General features: G+C 39.0%; 1 protein-coding gene across 1 annotated transcript; it reads left to right on the forward strand.

Annotated features, from left to right (window-relative positions):
* Positions 1–1,415: 1,415 nt before the first annotated feature.
* dgat2 (diacylglycerol O-acyltransferase 2) lies at positions 1,416–19,331 on the forward strand. The gene is made up of 9 exons (XM_034682841.1): positions 1,416–1,432; positions 1,513–1,670; positions 3,983–4,111; positions 4,371–4,478; positions 6,284–6,354; positions 10,822–11,026; positions 13,349–13,523; positions 15,761–15,963; positions 17,818–19,331. Exons 2-9 carry the CDS (start codon positions 1,631–1,633, stop codon positions 17,970–17,972), a joined length of 1,086 nt encoding a protein of 361 aa, XP_034538732.1. The 5' UTR covers positions 1,416–1,432; positions 1,513–1,630; the 3' UTR covers positions 17,973–19,331.
* The last annotated feature ends 824 nt before the right edge of the window (positions 19,332–20,155 follow it).

A 20,155-nucleotide genomic window follows, 5' to 3' on the forward strand; every position in this document is an offset into this window, starting at 1 on the left:
GCAGAGTTTAAGCAAAAAAAAAAAGAAGTGCATGATGTTACCAAGAAACTGTGAAGTTGTTCACAGGATAAAATACAAAAGACAGTATGCAACGTACAAATATATAACCTGAGTTGACCATACCACCATTTGTTAATGTATGATATATTGAGATTTTATTGAGATCTTATAAAGTAGCACAGAGTTGTTTTTATTTATTTTAAATGTGTGAAATTAGAATCTTTTCTATATCAAAACCAATGGACTGTCATGTTTACTTAAATCCAATTACATACAAAATGAGAGAGAAATATCCTCAGAGCTGTAGTTTGTGCAGAAATATGCACGATACCACCCACAAAATGTTCAAAAGTGAGCATAATAAAATCAATCAATCAATCAATCAATCAATCAATCAATCAATCAATCAATCAATCAATCAATCAGTCAAGCTTTATTTATGTAGCACATTTCATACAAATCAAATGCAACCCAAAGTGCTTTACAACGATTGAAAAACAAGAAAGGAACAGAAGTAAAACAATGGCAAGACATATTAGGGGAAAATAATAATAATGATGATAAAAAAAATAGTACTTATAAAATAAAAATAAAATAGAATAAAATAGAGACTAAAATAGAGACCAATGCACACCAGCAATAAAATATGTGTTATTAAAATAAGTTAAATCATCAAAATTAATTAAGAATACAAATAGTTGAAATAGTTTTTAAAGGGGTAAGGATAAGAGTTGAAAATAAAACCAAGGCTAAAAATATCAATAAAAACTGAGTAGATAAATAAAATAAATAAATGAATGAATGAATAGATAAATAAAAATAGAATAAGATAACAATTAAAATTGCTAAAACAATACAGCAGCATTTAAATCAATATTACAGTAAAAGTTAAGTAATAAAATTGTTAAACCCTACATAAAAGTCAGACTGAATAAAAATTTTTTTAGTTTACGTTTAAAAGTCTCAATATCTCAATAATATAGAGCATATGATAATAATTTACCATATCTTTATCTGTAAATATGTGACTCTGTTGTGGTCTTATAGCTGGTAGCTATCACAGGGTCAGACACATGCAGTATTCACTTGAAATCTAGGCCAACAGAAAATCATGGAAGTGTCTTTTTATATCCTTAAACCACCATCCTCCTATCAGACATTGAATATGAAATTCTGAGGTGTCTTTCTGAAACACTGTCAGTGTCTTAATGTACAGATTTCATGCTCATCTGGTGAAGAGGTGAGGTCGAGTTTAGTGGTATAAACAAGCTGGATGTTTTTCTCGGTGTAACCACGTGACTGCGCCAATAAATACACAGAGAGAGGCTCTGCTGCTACACTATCATCTCCTGCCTCCTCCACCTGCAGAACCAGGCTCCTCTGCACTTACACACTCCTCTGCTCGTCTCTCTGTGTGGATGAGTGTGTGACAGTGTGTGAGTGTGACAGTGTGTGTGTGTGTGTGGCTCCTCCTCCCGCACTGATTAAATGCCCGCTGCTCTCCGCGCTCAGTTGCAGTTGAAGGCAGTCGTGTGAGGGGAGCTGTAGAGTTGGACTTCTGTCGTCCTGACAGTAAGCGGCCAGCAGAGTTTTCTTCATCATCACCATCACCATCAACGAAGAATCAGCTATGAAGACCATCCTTGCTGCTTACTCCGGTGTCCTTAAAGGTAACTCGCTCGCTGCTCGCTGTTTGTGGGTTCAAAAGTGTAACGAAAGCTGCTGCAGGCAAACAAACAGAGGTGGTCAAACAAATCTGTAGGAGGTTCAATAGGTCAGAAGAACATTGACCTGTCATGATCTATTTTACTCAATGTAAGGCACATCAGCTTATAGAATCATGCAAACATTTTGAGAGGCCACCATTCTTTTTTGGATTCTGCAGAGATCTTTGCAGAGGAAGGCTGCAGAGATTCAAACCTGGACATCCAAAACATCTGTTCATGCGTTTTCAAACCTCCTTTATGTTCTTGTAACTTCCAAACCAGTGTTAAAATGAATTTGGAATAAGTCATTTGATCACTGTCTGTCTGTATATAGACTACAGTGACTTTACAGTGATTCTCCTCACTGGTTGCTGCAGAGGAGAATCAAAAAAGTATGACACTGATGAATGACAGGACCAAATTCTGCAGTGGCTCACCTGGATGCCCATAAAAACTGGATTTTTGAGAATTTTGATCATTTCTGAGCATGGATATTTGTTACTGCACATGGAGAGTATGATCCTTGTATGTGGACACATATGGGCAATACAGCTTCTGATTCTGACTTTGCTGGTAAAACGCATTTAAATCATATCTGTTGCTTAACTTTTTCAGTACTGTGCTTTAAAGTCAAGTGAGGCAGGCATAAATGTCCTCATGACAGTGTTTGATTTGTGAATTTGTGCCTCTTTCTGCTTTTTAAATCTGCTTTGGTTTCTAATACTCAACTTTCACTGGAAATGCTTTTCTGAAAAAGATATCAGTGAGCTGCTTCATGGACAAATTCTCAATTTCTTTGGTTGCGCTCTGTTGCAGTGTCAGTTCAGGCATTTAGATTTAAATTTGTGATTTAAGATAATGAATGTTGCAGCCAAAGAAACTGTCAATGCATGTCAAAGTGGCAGATTACAGTACAGCGTCCCAGTTTTCTTTCATATATAAATGCTGGAATAGTCTACTATTTCGCCTGTATGGCAACTCTGCTAGTGTACTCCAGTCTAATTCCGGACAGTCTAATCCTCATTAACTTCAGCTGAACTGTAGAAGACATTTGTACTCTAAACAAGAGTGTGGATTTGTCAGCACCACTTACACTGTTATATCTGTATGAATGAGAATCATGCTGGTGGTGTGGATTTTAACGGTTTCAATGGATGTGTTTGCTTCATTGATAGATACTCTTTTTAAAGGAGGAGTTTGATCAGTCATTAGGAGTGTTTTTGAGCACTTCTGGAGGCTTAAAGCTCCTATGAGGAGTTTTGAGATGGCTTTGAAGCAGACTGAAATTTATAGAAAGGCTTTTTCAGAGTCATTGTGAGTTGCACCTTGGGAATTCAAAATAAAGAAGGATGAGATATTTTAGTCAGAAGACCCTTCTTATGCATGTTCACGATGAGATCAACTAAGAGGCACTTTGTCTGTGGAGGGCGACAAAATCGACACAACCCAAAACTTTCCAACAGGAGCTATAAACTGAATATTTAATTCATGCAATTCTGCAAAAATATCGTCCAGATATAGAAGGGATTTAGATCACCTGGTTGCTACATGTGCAGGACATGATAGTGTGTGTGTGTGAGTATGACTCTGTCTGTGGTGATTCCCTCTGGATCACAACATGACAGTTAAGTAGGCAGATTAAGACATCATTGTATCCTCGCCAACGCCGACTCTCTGCATCACTCTGTGGCATTGAGTCAAACAGCGATAGCCTCTAAGTAGTCATGGCACCATGGTTTTCAGGTAAAAGCAGCAGCAGCAGAAGGAGCAGAGTGCTGGGTTATTTTCAGTGTGAAGCGATGGGATTAGCGGACAGGGGAGGGGGATCTTCTCTCTTATTGGCTCACAGCGGTGTGAGCTTGACTAGCTTTGGTGGCTCTAAGAGTGTCTGTTACTTTCTGCTCCCTGTTCAGTCTTCTCACATGGAGCTGCTTTGCTTCACAAACTGTATGGGCTGGTGACTGAGGAGAGCTGGTGAGTAGCCAAAACAGAGTGACTGAGGCCTGGCTGAAATTTAAACTGATGTGCTGGACTTGTTTGACACCACATTGTGGGAGTTCTTTAAACCTTTGTCAGGTTTGTTTGACTAAAACCAAGACTAAGCAAGTGTTCCAAAGAGGAGGTGTGTTAACTGCTACAAAAATGTGTCTCCGGTCTTTTGGTTATTTTATACCTCTTTTTCTTTTTTTTTAGAATCCACTCACATTGAGGTTTGACATTTTTGTAAAACTTTCCTTTTCTGCTCTGTTGTCTCTCCTTGCACCCTTGTTTCTCAGGCACCGGCTCCAGCATCCTCTCCGCCCTGCAGGACCTGCCAATAGCAATCTGGCCCTGCACATCCAAGATGGAGAAACATCTGCAGGTGATCTCTGTGCTGCAGTGGGTCATTAGCTTCTTGGTCATGGGTGAGTGTGTATGTTGTCACTTAAGATGTGAGAAAGTAGAGATCAGAGAGGAGCTAACCTGTATTCTCATTATACTTTCATAAGGAGGTCAGACCTCTGAGCCACACTCATACTTGTGTCTGTCTCCTGATTTCTCTCCAAGCCTTCAGCAGAATACTTTTGCTGTTCTGTAACCTACAGTAATTGATTTTCCTGTATTTAAGTAACAGTTATTTCTTTTCAAACACTTGATTGTACCGTTCCTCCTTTCTGCCTCCAGGCGCTGCCTGCACCGCGCTGCTCATCTACATGTTCTGCACGGACTGCTGGATCATCGCTGCCATGTACACCGCCTGGCTCATCGTTGACTGGAACACCCCCAAACAAGGCAAGTCAGAGCAGATGTCAATCAAAACTCACATTAACACTAACATTTTTTCTGTTCAGGCGATGCAGGAGGCTAAAAATGTTGCACTAATCGAAACTTAATGGTTTGAAAGAGTGTGACAGCACATGAATGAATGCTCTGAGACATCTGTGTTACCTAAACATTGGTTTATTGGTTTATGATGTGAGCAACCAACAATGAGTGCATTGATTTAACAGGATGTTTCTTAGTTACCTCATTTAATTGTTTCTATCAGAAAGATCACATCTTGTTCTGACTCAAATCAGAGGATGGAGGCTGTTTTAGCAGAGTGGCTACATGAGTGGTTTTGTGACTCACACAGTTGATCAATTTGATTGAATTTGCAGCTTTTAAAAGACTTGATTGATTGTTATAAAGTGGTGTACAGGTGTTCCCGGATGAACAATTAAACTGTTTCTGGAGATCTCCTTACTTTCTACTTTTTTGAGAAGGAGGACCTAGTCCAAGAAGTTATTAAAAAAAATTCACAAATAGAAAATGATAAAAGTTTCACCAATCTGAAACTAATTTAAAAGTCTGTAGCCTCCGTAGGATAATTAAGTCCAAATCTAAAAAGTCTAGGTGTAGTGGTTCTGAATCAGGGCCTGGTTCTTTAACTTATCTCTAAAGTGCTGAACCAGAAGCTAACTCTAGCATCATTCTTTTTCGATATTTCCTCAAACAACAACGTTTTTGATCCAGCTTTTGCGATGTGAGGATCAGTGTGTTTATTTTTATTTTGTTGCCTTATAAAGAATCAAAGCTGTTCTTCAAGGCTCGGGATGGCAATTTGTAAGCTCAAGTATACTAATGTTATATTAAAGGTGACATATCACGCTTTTTTCATCAATATATATATTGGTCTAAGAGGTCCCCAAAACATGTCTTTAAAGTTTATGCTCAAAAAAACACTTTGAAATCAGATTTTGGCATGCCTGAAAAGCCCTCTTCTTCAGTCCTCCTCAGAACACTCTGTTTTCCCTCTGACCACGCCCCCTCAGGAAGTGGATGTGCCTCGGCTCTCCAGCACGTTGATTTAATGTTTACATGTTGGCTGAATATACACGGCTGCTCAGAGATCGCGTTACTTCAACCCTCTGAATCTGATCCAGAATCTGATCCTGACGGAGAGGCGCCTGTAGCAGGACCTTTCTGAAGGATTGGTCATAGATTTAGTGTTTCTTGTTGTTTTATTTATCAGTATGTAGACGTGTGTCTTGGTACACAGCTACGAACATGTAGCTATGTGGCTATGCTAATTAGCGCTAGCACTTATCCATGACAAATAAAAATCATTCACTAGATCTTCAAATCTGCAGACGTCGGGAGTTAAACTGACCTTTGTGTTTATTAAGACAGCCTACAACTAGCATGCCTCCCTCCTAAGCTCCTTGTTAGCACACATTTGTGCAGGTAATGAAAAACGGAGGCGGGATTCAGTATTATTTTATACAGTCTATGGGCTGAACAAGCTCCGAGCTCTGACTCTGTGACAGACCGGATATTGTTGTTACGTAACAAAAACACAGAAGTCTGAAACGGCTTGTTTCAGCACACATTTACAGAAAGGTGTAGAAATCAAAACAGGGGCAGAATGGATTTTTTTCATTCTCGGGGGGTTTGTAGACATGCCAGGGACACATATTTCAGGTAAAGAACCATTAAAAAGTCAATTTTGCATGATATGTCACCTTTAAAGAAAGAAACAGATGAACTGATGACGACTGTTGCTGCAGCTCATGCTTTGTGATCTGTTCTAATCTGATCTGTGATGTTCTCCTCAGGTGGCAGGAGGTCCTCTTGGGTGAGAAACTGGAAAGTGTGGACATACTTCAGAGACTACTTCCCCGTCAGGGTAGGTAACAAATCTGTCATTGGTGTGTCATCTTTAATCCAAGCCAAACCCAGAAATCTAAACAGAGCAGGGGATGAAAGAAGATGTCAGGATTGAAAGAGTATAAAAAGATAATCTGTGCTTTAACTTGCTTTATCACAATCAGCGCCCTCCCTTCTAGCTTAGCTGGTTAATCGATTTCCATTCATGCACAGGTTTATAGATAGTGTTATCAGGGATGCATGGAGTATCAGCTGTCGGCTCCAGGTCGTTCCTTGTCCCGTGTTGATTATAATGAGGTCCTGACGTCCGTGGAGAGTTTCAGACTTTGTCCTGCCTGATAGGATCAGGAGCCTGTCTTGATCAATGCTCCTTCAGATGAGTAAGAGAGAGTGTTATCAGAATCTGGCACAAACACTGAAACACACGCACTTGCAGGTAGGGGCTTTGTACAGCACAGTAGCAATGCATGACTAAACTGTCAGCGAGGAAGCTGACAGTCAAGGTCAGAGTGTTTCGAGGGAGGAGGTGTCTCCTCTCAGGAATCAGTCAGCTGTCAGAGAATTTTACTGAATCATCCCTTTTAAAAACTGAAACTGCAACACCAAGGTGGTCAATGCATTTCTTATTCACTTTTAATAACATATGATTGTATTCAGTTATTTGTAAGCATTCAACACATTCCGTGGTTCCAATAACTCATTAATCTCCTTTTTGAAAATCTGCATGAACACTTGTGGGACTTTTAATGAACATAATTAAGCATTTGATGGTATCACACAAGACATGTATTGGACATTTTTCAAATTTCGTTTGCAACTCACTGTAAAAAACAATTTTATTCTGATGCCACTATACATATCAGAAACACCTCCAAAAAAAAAAGTAATGGTAATGTAAATTGGAATCCGACTATGGGTGAGCAAGACCCTGAAGCGAAGGGCGGAGTCCTGACTGACAATAATGTTTCTGCCAGACTCCTGTCCACAGATTGATTTAATCTGATTTGTGTGTTGAGAATTAAGCACCAGTGTTATGGAGTTTTGACCAATCAGGATTAAGTATTTAACACAGCTGGATAATAATGTACAGTATATTCTATCTCAAACTAGCAGCAAAAACTGTATGACTTTTCAGGGCTAGTGATTTATAATTTCAATCACAACTTATAAGGCTGTATTAATCTATAGATTTAAAATGAAAGTAACTAAAACATTGTAAAAACTTCTGGTATCTAACAAAACATATTATCTAAATAGAAAAGGAACATAAGAAGGAACATAGTGCTTTTAGCTGAGACTTTAAATCCTGCAAGAGCTAGCAAAATATCAGTTGTGCTTTCAAATGAAAAAGAGTAAGGCTGCAGTTTTTTAACTGTTTTAAAATAATTGAAAAGGTCAACATACATAAAAGAAATGGCTTTACTTATGTCAAGGTGCTAACAATGACATCACATCCATGCAAGGTTACTAATATAACCTAGAGCTTGTAAACACTGGTTTTGAATGAATATATGTTTAAAGTAAGGAGAAGTAAGGATGGGTTGCAGGTTTGGCGCTCCATGTTTGGAGGCTACAGTCTTTGTCACACTGGTTGCAGGTTCAACTCCCAACCCTGTTGCTATAAGGTTCCTTTCAATCCCCCCTCTCTCCCTCACATTTCCTGTCTTTAGTCAGCTATCCTGTTAAACAAAAAGCCTTACATATGGTTAGACCACTGATAGGGTAACACAGGTCCTATGTTTGCTGAGTTTAATGGATTAAACATTACCTTTTGTTAGCCCGTCGCGACCATCACGAAACACAGGCCTTTACATGGCTTTGATTTGATCATTTCTTTTCTTAGATTGTCTTCGTCATTAGCATCATATCCAAGGAAACGTCACTAACAGTGTTTCACAGTGTATAACCCCCCCTCAGTGTGGGCATAAAGGCTCTGCCCATGTGGTGATGAGGTTATCTACTGTACAGAGAGAATAAAGAGAGAAAAAAAGAGAGTCGTACTCTCTGCAGCTGAACTTTGTCCGTCACATTGATCTGTACTGAGTGAACTATGAAGCCGTTTGTCTCAGCCGTCGGAAGAGGTCATTAAACAGACACTCAGACATTTGATGCCAGCTCTCATTCTAAGAACTATTGCTGCAAGACTTACATCAGCCAGCACACATTTTACACTGTGTAAAGTCTGAGCTCTCAGTAAATGTTGGAATCTACGTAATGACCTGATGACAGCCGCTCTTTCTGAACATTCATCTTTTTTTTGCTTTTTTTTTTGAGTATTTTTTTTTAGATCTCACAGCTGAAGAAAGACAAGAAACGTTGGGAGTAGAGAGAGGGGGAAGACATGAAAAGCTTGGATTTGCACCAACTGCTGCATTGAGGACTGTGTCCTCTGTGCATGTGTGGCATGCTCTAACTGCTAAGCTGAACTGGTGCCCCGAATAAGTTAGCCAAAGGTGCCTCAAATTAAGCTTGATAACACCTGTTACTCTAGTGGAGATAACACAAAGTCTTCCAAGTTATGATTTTGAATTGATCTAGTTCAGTCTGCTGTTAAGATGGGAAGTTTTACATGTGTGTTGATGAGGTCTCCTGGGCTTTTAGAGCCAGCCTTAAGTGGACGCTCGAGGAACTGCAGTTTTTTTGTACTTCAGTATTGGTTTATTTTATTTTTTTACCTCAGAGGTTGCTACTTGGTATCCACCATGAAGTCCATAAATTGTCTTCTTTGACTTCCTAAACTCATGGCTTTAAAAAGGAGGGTTCACAAACTTATGGATGACTTTGTCATGGCTCCATCTCTGATACTGGAATGCTAATAATCTATCAATTCATGCTGATCATTGGTTACACCCCAACCTGAAAGCCATTAACTCAATGTAGGGCAAGCGTTCTTTATCTTCCATGAACACAGGAGTGTTATTCATGAGTTGGAAGGAAAGCAGTCAAAGTCTAAACAGCCTTTGAATCAAAGTGTGTAAAAAGTGTGACTGTTATATGAATGTCTGCGTCAACACTACAAACAAAGACTCCTCTGTAATATTAGAACTTATTTTTTACAGTAACCACCAGTGCAGCTTAGTCTCCATCTCTTCCACAGTTTTCAGGAACTATTAAAAGTTGTCAGATTCTGTCCTGTTGTAACCCCGTCATAGCAGCAATGCAGGCCAGGTGGACTCCTGTGGTGCTGTGAGGATCTTGAGTGTGATCTCTTCTGCTAATACGGTTATGCAACTTTTGTGTTTGACTAGCTACGAAGGCAGCTCTGTGTACACACTGTGGTGGATCTTAGTCTACTGTGCAGATCAAAGGACTTTCACCGTTTCATATATTATTCTGCAGATAGAGAACTGTAGCATGAAATCAAGATATTAATACAAAGCTGAAAGGTTAGCGGTTTGATGTATTATTGCTAGCCTAAGCAGGTGAAGAACATCTTTATTACGTCATTGTTTTATGACTGTGCATGAACAGACAAGAGAGTCATGTAGAGTTTAAGCTGATAAGAATGTTCTCGAACTACTGAAACATAAGCTGTGTCCCAAATGTATTCAACATAGCAATACTGAGCAAAGAAAAGTCAGTGTGCTGCATGTTAACACCGAAACAGTGATACATGCAGTCATAACTGTACCAATACATATATGTGTACAGTTATGGGGTACCTGCATTTTGCTCTTATGGCTTGAAAAAGTCAAAGGGAACATATGCATTTAAGATTTTTTTAAATAAAGAAAGAGTGAGTATTTTTGTCATGAGCACTTCCTGCACATGTGCAGAATAAGATCAGTACAGAGATGGATCATCCCAATTTGTTTACAGGAGGGGGGTGCCAAAATGGACTCTCAGGACCTTTAAAGCAGCAGATTGATCAACAAGTTGATTGACAGAAACAAAATTGCAACTACCCTTAAAACTATTTTAGACATTTTTAACACACATTCTCGGGTCCCAACTTTGAATATTGAAAAAGTTACTGCTCTTCTGTCCTTGGGCAATAAAAGTGTTTTTTTTTTAAAGACAGTAGGAAGTATTAAACACGTACTGTTAAAGCCAGAATACAAGTAGCTCTGTTATATTAGATGCAGTCCTGATTATTTCCCTTGTGTTAAGAAATCTGCGGTTTCTATGCAGCTTTGAAGCTTTCTCTGGTTCCATCTGATTTTGCCATCATAACATATTTTGCTAAAAATGTAAGAATGATGTTGATAATACAAAAGTTAATTTGTATAGCCCATCTAAAACCAAGGATGAATTATAAAAAAAAAAAAACATAGGCTGACAAATCAACTCAAGCAGGCAGTATCTGATGAAACTCCATCCATCAGATAAGAATAAACTGTAGTTTGCAAAGTATTCGATTAGTATTTGATATAAACTTGTCTCACATCTTCTGTTCTCAAGCTTTCACCCACACTGTGCATCTGAGACTGTGCCCCTCGTATTAATCAACCTCACACTGCTCCTCTTTGTGCCTCTTGTCCTCCAGCTAATTAAAACCCACAACCTGCTGCCCAGCCGGAACTACATATTTGGCTACCATCCGCATGGCATCTTCTGCTTTGGTGCTTTCTGCAACTTTGGGACGGAGGCCACGGGCTTCTCCAAGAAATTCCCAGGCATCAAACCCTCCCTGGCAACCCTAGCCGGAAACTTCCGTATGCCGGTCCTGAGAGACTACCTGATGTCTGGAGGTGAGAGGATTTGGAGTCTTGTTTGAGTTCTTGAAATGTCTGATAGCGCTGATGACTGTATCTGTAGGAGGGAGGACCTTTGAACAGATTGCACAGCTGAAAAAGCTTCTGTTTACTTGGATCTGCTGATTTGACTGACTGATAGAGCTGTAACTGTTCTGTGCTGAACGGCTGTTTGTTGTTCAAGCTTAATCTTTGCCCATAGATACTGTACTTACACTCTAAGGTTACCATAGGTTAATGTACATGATGTCTAAAGAGGTTTCATTGATAAAAAAAATCCCTCAGAAGACTTTCTGGTTGTCCTCCCGTGGTTGTAAAGTGGAGCGGAAAAAATAACCTTAAAAATTTCAAAGTTATGATTTAAGCCGTGTCTAGGAGACAAAAGTAAACCCTTTGTTTACTTAAACATACCATGAGGAGTTTTTATCTGGTTATGAAATGGACTGAAAAGAATCCTCTATATGACCTGCTAAAGCAAACAAAACCATCTTTGAGAAGATTGATTATCTCTGTTCAGCTATTTTTAATGCTTTTAACTTGCCTCTAACAACAGACCTTAGATGACTTCATTTACACCGTCATCAGAAAGCAGATAATTGAGCAAAGAAAAACTTTCTCAACAGGGGGTGCCAAAATCAACACAAAATTTAAGTTCCTTCTATTTTCTTGAAGTGTAAGGACAGATTCTTGTTAAAGAACAATCTTTTAAGGAGAAGCTCTGAAATGTGCTCACAATGTTAAAGTAAAAAGTTGCCCTGACACTAGCTGAACCTCATGTTGAATTTGGGGGACAAACAAATCAACATTTTTAACCACTGATGTCATAAAGAAAAAAGATAGTGAAAATGATTAAAGCTGAAGCTGCTGTAATTATCTTTCACCTTGTTTTGTTTTTGGCGACCCCTGTGGACAAAGTCGTACGTCTTATCTGTTGGCTGGTTCAAATTCAAATTAAATCAACTTTATTTATATTGCACTTTACGCACAAAGTGCTGTACAACAGACAAAATATCACTCACAGGCCCTCTTTGTTTTGCATATTAAAGGCCCAATATTTATGACCCTGTAACATCTCGCCTTTAATAACAAGGCACAGAGGCATGATGGTGAGAAAGGAGCTCTGTCCACAACAGGGCAGTAACGCAGCTCCATCGTTGTCATGCCATTGGCTTCTAAATTGACCCAGCAATCGTAATATTGGTGTCCCAATGTGTCATTTCTCATTGCATGGCGTTGTGGAAACACAAATGGTAAACATACCGTGGGAGCTCCATATACACATACTCAGAAATGCACATTGATCATGTCTCTCCTCTGTAACGCCTCTGTTACTACTTTTGATGCTGGCACAGCGGTGAGCATCACTGTGAGCTTATGGAGCAGGGCAGAACAGAGCTGTGTGTGTGTATGTGAAGGTACCACTGTGTGTCTAGCTCATGCTTGCACAATGTCATAACTCAATGTGAAATCACACATTGGGACACTTTCGCAGGATCAGTATGAATGTACAAAGGCTTGATGACGGCTGAGCTGTGTTACGGCACTGTTGCAGACTCACAATATGAAAAGGGCTTCTGTGGACCTCCTGAAGATATGAAATAAAAAGGGCTGTTTCAGGGGCCGACACCTAACCTATGACTGCAGAAACAGGAACGAGAAATAATCACAGCTAACAGAGGAAGTCAGTCATGTTGCTGAAAAGTTTTGTTCATAGAAAAAGGCATCAGTATTAATAACACCCTGTTTTGTGGCTAGTTACAAAAACCCTCAATGTAAATTTCAGTGTCTTGCTGCTCTGAGTCTCAGTCTTTATAGTCAATGTAGTCAGCCATGTTGGCTGATCCACTTCACTTTGATCTGTGTTGCCATAAGTTGTCCCTGTGGGCAAAAAGATCTCATTCAGTAGACACCGTTTGTCAGAAGTCGAGTTTCCCTCTCTTCTTTGTTGTCTGATTCATCTTAAAGCATCTTGACAAGTCATTACCCCCCGTTTTTAAATGTGAGAAATATAAAGTACAGATATTTGAGTACAATTTTAGGGAGTAATAGTAGTCAGGACTTGCATATGATCAACATGGTTTAGTAAATCCTGCTGAGGCTATGGACTTGAGGGTCTTGCCTCATAGAGTGCAGCCATAAGCACCAAGAGTGGAGTATGAATTAGTGCTGCTGTGCGTGCAGTCATTGCAAAGTCTTAAAAGAGGGCATAAGAGTGTTCTCTAACATTGTTTTTGTAGTGTGGGTCAATGCATTTGCCTCTTTGCAGTGCTTCTATGCTGCATTTTTTCATATTTTTTCCACATTTGCTTCCCCTCTCAGGTATCTGTCCGGTGAACAGGAACTCCATCGACTACCTGCTGACATGTAACGGGACTGGAAATGCTGTAGTCATCGTCGTGGGAGGAGCTGCAGAGTCTCTGCAGTGCGCCCCCGGCATGAATTCAGTCACCCTGAAGAACCGTAAAGGCTTTGTGAGGCTGGCCCTGCAGAAAGGGTGAGCTGCTTGCACCACACTCAGACACAACAAGGGCACGTGCGACCAAACACAACCTTGACCGATATCTCTTCTCGCATACAAATGTCATTCTCAGGGCTGCTGAGTCATGGAATATATTAAACCTCAGATTAAAACTCAGAGAAAAGGTTAAAGTCAGCACATGAAGGACAGAAACAAATCTTTCATTGATGCGTGGTGCTTTAGTGTGGATCAGCAGCAGCACTTTGAGAGGGTCAGACTGTCTGAGCTGGCCTTTTCTGCACTCACACTGAAATATGTACAATAAAGGAAAGCTGACCTGTGTTTTCAAGCTGACCCAAAGAAGTCAGAGTCCTTCTCAGATATTGTTTCAAATCAGTGTTCACCTTCACCAAAGAAGATTAGAGCTTAGAAAACTAGACTCAGTTATGCAGAGCTGGATTCAAAACAACTAGGTTAGCATTTCAGCTGCGACCGTAAATTAAGGTCACATTTTTTACTCCTTCAGGAACTTTAACATCTCCGATTTCTTATTAAATCGAGATGTCTGACACTCAAAGTAGAAAGTGCATTTTGAATTTTGTTTTGAACCCCCCCCCCCCCCCCCCGCAAAAACACCCTTAGTTTCATGCACCTTGTCTGAAAAAGATATGTGTTGAGGTAGGCTTTGTTTTCTAAAGGATATAAAGAGACCAAAGATGACCCACTAGCTAAAAAAAAACAAGAGTGAATTCTGCCTTATCTGTCAGAGTTTATGTTTTGGGACACTTTCTTCAGGCCATAAAACTTGAATAACAGTCTGAAAAGGTCATTTATTATCACTGAAGGGCTGACAGTTTAATTCTTAACCAGAAGCTATAAATGATTGAGTATTTGGGCCAATTTAAGGATTTAAAACATAAGCGTTCTAGAGTGAATTCTTAATATTACGAGATAAAGTCATGAGTAAATGAGAAAAAGGTGCAAGAAAAAAAAGTTGTGAATTTACCAGAAGAAAGCTGTAATTTATAAGAAAGAAGTCCTAATCAGAAGCTATGGTTAATCTTTATGTAAAATAACATAGAACAATATGAGAAGAGCAGCCAGCTGTCTGCACTGGAACACGTAATCTTCCTTTGAAGTCGGGCTCAGCTGAGGACAAACAGCGTATCATCCCCTTCAAAATAAAACATTGGCTAACCACAGACTAAAATTATGGTTGTATTCTCCATCATAGTTGTAGTAAGTTAAGGTATTTAGGAAAATATTGTGTTAATCATCAAAATATACTTTAAACTCTGGAAATCATCAAAATATTTTGGAATCATTGCGTGTTATATTTTCTTAGAAAGGACATTCACTTAATTAAAACTAGTCCATCAAACTAACCTATATAGGGTAATCATTAATCATGAGATCTACCTGTATAAATAAATCAGTCAATATAGGGCTGTTTGTCACTCAACAGTAGGACAAGGACATGCATTTTGAACAACATCCAAAGTCACGATCTTAATCTGAAATGATCCAAATCTACAGGTCAAGGATGATTTACCAAATATTGATCCAGGTGCTTTCCCAATTACACAGACTCTTTCACAGAGACAGACACTCGGCTGTTCCCTGACAGTCACGATGAAGGCCCACAAGAAAAGAGAATAGGCTTGAGTTTTACTTATAGAAACTACAGCAGTGTTCATATTTGAGCAGTAATTCAAAGGCTTTATTATAAATGACATGTGGCGAACAGACAACAACTCAGTTTTATTAATTATTATAACAATAGTACATTTTAAATATAGATGTCTTTCAAAGAACTCAAGGTCACCTTACAAGATAAAGTTTAAAAATGAACAAAGAGTGTGAAAACTGCCTAAAATAACCATGACACTTTGGATTTCTGTTGCTTTTTTCTGCCAGACTTGTTTTCTTTGTGGAGTTATGTCACTCAGTTCTAGAGGGTTTTTATCTCAGGTGTGCTACAGATTACAGATATGACTGTAATAAAACAGTAAAATAATCAGGCTATTAATTCAGGTTATATAAACAATGACATAACAAGGGTGCAAAGTTCATGTTTCAACAAGGGGAGGCAGCTGTTTTTCTTGTTTTGTATTTATTAGATACGAACCACTGACCTTTTTTTTTCTTCTTTTTTTCTAATCTGCAGTCCCATTTATCAATCTTGCTCCATGTTTAGATGTTTGCAATCTGTTCATGTGTGCTTCTTTGTATTGAAAAGAGTTCATTTGTTGATTCCTCTCATATCTCCTCAGGTCTGACTTGGTCCCGGTGTATTCATTCGGAGAGAACGACGCCTACAAGCAGGTGATCTTCGAGGAAGGAACGTGCTGGAGATACCTCCAGAAGAAGTTACAGAAGTTGTTGGGCTTCGCCCCGTGCCTTTTCCATGGATGTGGTCTCTTCTTTGGCGACTCCTGGGGCATCGTGCCTTATGGCAAACCCATCACCACCATAGGTATGTTTTTCTGCTTATGTTTGGTTAGTGTGAGGTTATCTCTGAGCATGTCAACAATCCCCAAATACTCTTCATTTGTGTAGTTTATTGGAGGACAATGACCAACAATTTGTTAATGGATGACCAGCAGTCAGGATTTGGCTGTTCAACTTAAATGGTGTGTAACTGTCTAACACTGACTTATCTAGCTCTTTTAAAATCATTCAAAACTTAGCAGCTCTGCCTTTAACAAGAATCTTCGACTGTATAAAAGATAGACAATGCATCTCCTCCTCCAAAATGAAGCCAAAATGCCTCCCGTGACTTGTTAATCTTATTCATGTGATGTTATCTGGAGCCAGTCTGTGCAGGAGAGATTGGCTGATGGAGCCACAGTTTTGACGTCCTGGCCAATCTGCAAACCAAAACAGACCCTTACAGATACAATTACTCAACTCCATCAGGTCACTACAGTCCACAGCAGAGCAGATTATTGTGTCAATTTGACAAAGATGCTCACTTTCCAATGATTTTTCGCTTAGTGGTTGTTACATTCTTCTCCCCAGTACTCCTATACTGAGCTAACTGAGCAGCCCAGGAGCTACATTTGTCAAGAGAAATTTCAATCAACATGTCATATCCCATTTTCTGAATCAGAAAAATGATTTATACTAAACTTCTCAGAAAAGCACTCATTGGATATAAATCGTAGTGATAAGAAATAACTTCAATGAGAGTTAAATGACATGAATTTCGATCTTAAAGTGTGACTAGTCATATGTTAACATTGAGGAGACGGGCTTTTTGACCTATACTACAGTCAATCAGTAAGAGGAGCTCTAAATGTTATTGGCCTCACTTTTAGGGAACTGTCATGGTGTCCTTATTTACAGTCTCTCACCAGAACCACGAGGATAACCACATTACTTCAGTACTCCTGTATTGTTTAGAGTTAATTTAAAGGTCCTTTTACTTTTAAACAAAGCTCTTAATGGACTTGTGGCTATGCTGATTCCATTTGTAAATCATTTGCCCTCGAGAACACTGTGATTTTGGCTTCTGGTTCAATGGAGGTTTCCAGCAACAGCTAAAGGAACATGACTATTGGGTTTTTGCCAGTTACAACCAAAAGCTTGGGTAAACCTCATGATCCAGGAAGCCAGCTTGGTCAATACTTTTTAAAGACATCAAACAACCAAAAAAACACGCTCTTCAGCTATGTTTGTTATCTAAGAAAGCACAGTGCACACTAATTGACACAAGCACCTAGGTCCATTATGAATGTGCCAGATTTAGTCAAACAGGGTAGATTTCATCAATTGCACCTTGTAGTTTTTTTGGGAGAAAACTGATATATATATATATATAAATAGATAAGTGATATGAGTTGATTTGAAATTATAAAAGCCCACAGATTGAAATCAAACACGCAAAAATGTACTGTAACAAGCATCTAGAAGCTCATTATTACATTGATTTGGCATGTAAGCGATAACTTATAGTGAGTTGGTCATCATGCAATCAGAATAAAGTATTTAACACAGCCGGAAGATTAGTAACGAGTCATGTCACAAGAATTGTTCAGTGGCTGTTATTTTGATAATTCAAAGTCTTTAATTCATTTTTGATTTATGTGCATTTTAATACAGTAGGTTTTTAAGTTTTGCACCATTTTTAAATTTACATATTATAATTTTTTTAAATGTTAGTATTATACAGTTTTTACTCTCTATCTCAACACTATCTCAATTACCCTCATGTTAAGCACTTGGTGCATATCTTTGCTTGAGTTCACTATTCGAGCTACATTTCTTCTGTAAAAGCTGCAAAAAGAAACTTATATTTCACTGTTAACCCTCTCTTGTTCTTCTACAGTCGGGGAACCAATCACAGTGCCCAAAATTGAGGATGCCTCTGATGAGATGGTGGATCTGTACCACTCGATGTACGTCAAGTCCCTGCAGTGCCTTTTTGACAAGTACAAGACCCGGTTCGGTCTGAAAGAGAGCGACATCCTTTGCATCCAGTGAAAGGACAAGGGGGTTCCATATTGAAGCTCTGAACTGTATCAGCATCTACGGACCCCTCCGCTCCCTCCTTTCCCACCCCATTCCTATCCAATCTTGGTGCCCGGTTTGGATTATCTCTGGACTGCAAACCCAACACATGAACTAAAGAAACCTTTGCTCTCTGCGTCATATCACACACATGTAGTCATGGCTCCTCCTCAGGAAGCGGCAGAGTTTGAACTCTAGTCACCTCTCCTTGCTGCAGTTGTTGAGTTTCAAAGTTACCAAATACCAGTCAGAAAATGTGCCTTCTAGTTTCTTTTCTTTGTGGGGTTGAACTGCCTTATTGGTGCAGTGGATGGAAAGGTCCACTAGAGGGAGCTGGAGGGTAACGTACAGGACTTTTAAAAAGTGCCAATGTTTGTGTCTGTAATTCCCCCTTTAAAAACCTCATTGTTAGCTGAATGCACAAACAATGCAAACTAAAGCAACTACTTTAGTATTGGGATCAAAGCCCAGAGATTAATTGAGCCAAAGACCGATAGTATCCCCACAGAAAGCATGTATTTCTACAGTATGAAAGCCAAAGGTTAAGGAATTAACAGGGTGGATTTATATTGTGAATGCACAATACATGTGTGCCTGTGATTGTATAATGCCATAAAGTATTAACTGTATTCTGTAGAGGGGGAGAAAGTCGATTTTAGTGCTTGTCCCTCTGATGAATATTTCTGATGCACTTTTTGTATTGCTGATTTACCTTCTGAAGGCTTGTCTCCAGAACACTAATGCCTTTGATATGAGAATTTTCCAGCACAGCCATAGTGCTGCTTGGTTAGATTTCCCTCTCTATGTCCTACGAGTGTTCAGGTCTGGACCGGGTGTCTTTTGTCTTTGAGAGAAAAAAACTACAGTAATGCTTCAAATCCTCAAGCATTTTGTAACGTTTTGAGCTGCAGTGAAAGATGACGTTTTTGTGGGTGAAAATCCTGAAGTCTGATGATTCCAGTGAGTTCCTTTGTGAAATGACATGGGTGATGAATGAAAAGGAGGGGGTTATACTGGTCTTATTACTGGTATTATGTTATGTCTGAGGGTGTCCTAATACTTTTTGTAAAATAAGAGTATGTGAGAACAGAATCTATCCTGGGAATCATCGAAGTAAGTAGGCTTGAGTCATGTGAATAGGTGGTAAATTATAGGATTGTCATCCGAAGAGCGATTTCCTCTGATTTCACCGATGTGACTTCTTGAGAAGAGCAGTGTAATCCATGTGCAATAACAAATTTGCAAGGAATAAACAGAAAGAACTGTCTATGTGATGAGTAGAATCATCTGTCTGCCAATATTTAAATTAAACTTTTGTATTTTTCAGAAGGAGATCTGTGTGTTTTTTTGTGACTTGTTTGACACATTTTCATCTCACTGCGCTGCATCATTTTTAAAAATTTACTCCACAAGACATCCAGTACTTGAACTTCCATGAGCCCTCTTAAGAAGTGGCACATTCAAGTTCTTGTAGTGAGCATGCCTAATTTTAGAGAAAAAGTTATAAAGTAACATTGCCCTACAAAGAATCTGACATAACTTTTCAAATCATATATCACTTTTCAGAAACTAGAGACCTTACAAGTATAAGTTGATTATTGCACATTAAACTCCAACATACAGCAGTATTATTAATTAAATGTACACAAAGCATCAGTGGTGTAAGTACTCATAAGGCAGAATACTCTCCTGTCAGTGTTATTGTTACATTTATGTGTAACCATGAACAAATTCTGTTGCTGGTTGAGTCAGAGACAGTCTGGAGTACTTTATAAAGTAACTGCTGAAATAATCTACCCAAAATACCATATTTTATCAGCTGACAAGGTTCAGGATGTAAAATCTTCCTCTAATTGTAATTGTAAAAAAAATTGTTTCGTAAGTCTTTCTCTGCTCTTTCTCTGTGGTGAAAGAGCTGCTTCATGTGGATGATGCTGTCCTCTGGTGGTCGCTTATTATACTGCAGTCAGAGAAACCAGAGGCCTATTTTCTAAAAAAGAGGACTTTTTAACTGATCATGAAACAGACTGAAATTATCAAGATGCCTCTGTATGACCTGACAATTCCCATAATATAAATCTTAATGTCTGTGACTTCTGTTTGGATAGTTATCTGAAACAATGCTGAAGAAACAGTAGTTTTTTGCTTTTTCCACA

This window comes from Notolabrus celidotus, chromosome 5 (assembly GCF_009762535.1).
Source record: "Notolabrus celidotus isolate fNotCel1 chromosome 5, fNotCel1.pri, whole genome shotgun sequence".
Classification (NCBI taxonomy): domain Eukaryota; kingdom Metazoa; phylum Chordata; class Actinopteri; order Labriformes; family Labridae; genus Notolabrus; species Notolabrus celidotus.

Coding starts and splice junctions, on each gene's coding strand:
- dgat2 (XM_034682841.1), top strand. CDS start 1,631: ATGAAGACCATCCTTGCTGCTTACTCCGGTGTCCTTAAAG. Junction 1,671..3,982: donor TTACTCCGGTGTCCTTAAAG/GTAACTCGCTCG, acceptor CTTGTTTCTCAG/GCACCGGCTCCAGCATCCTC. Junction 13,524..15,760: donor AGGCTGGCCCTGCAGAAAGG/GTGAGCTGCTTG, acceptor ATATCTCCTCAG/GTCTGACTTGGTCCCGGTGT.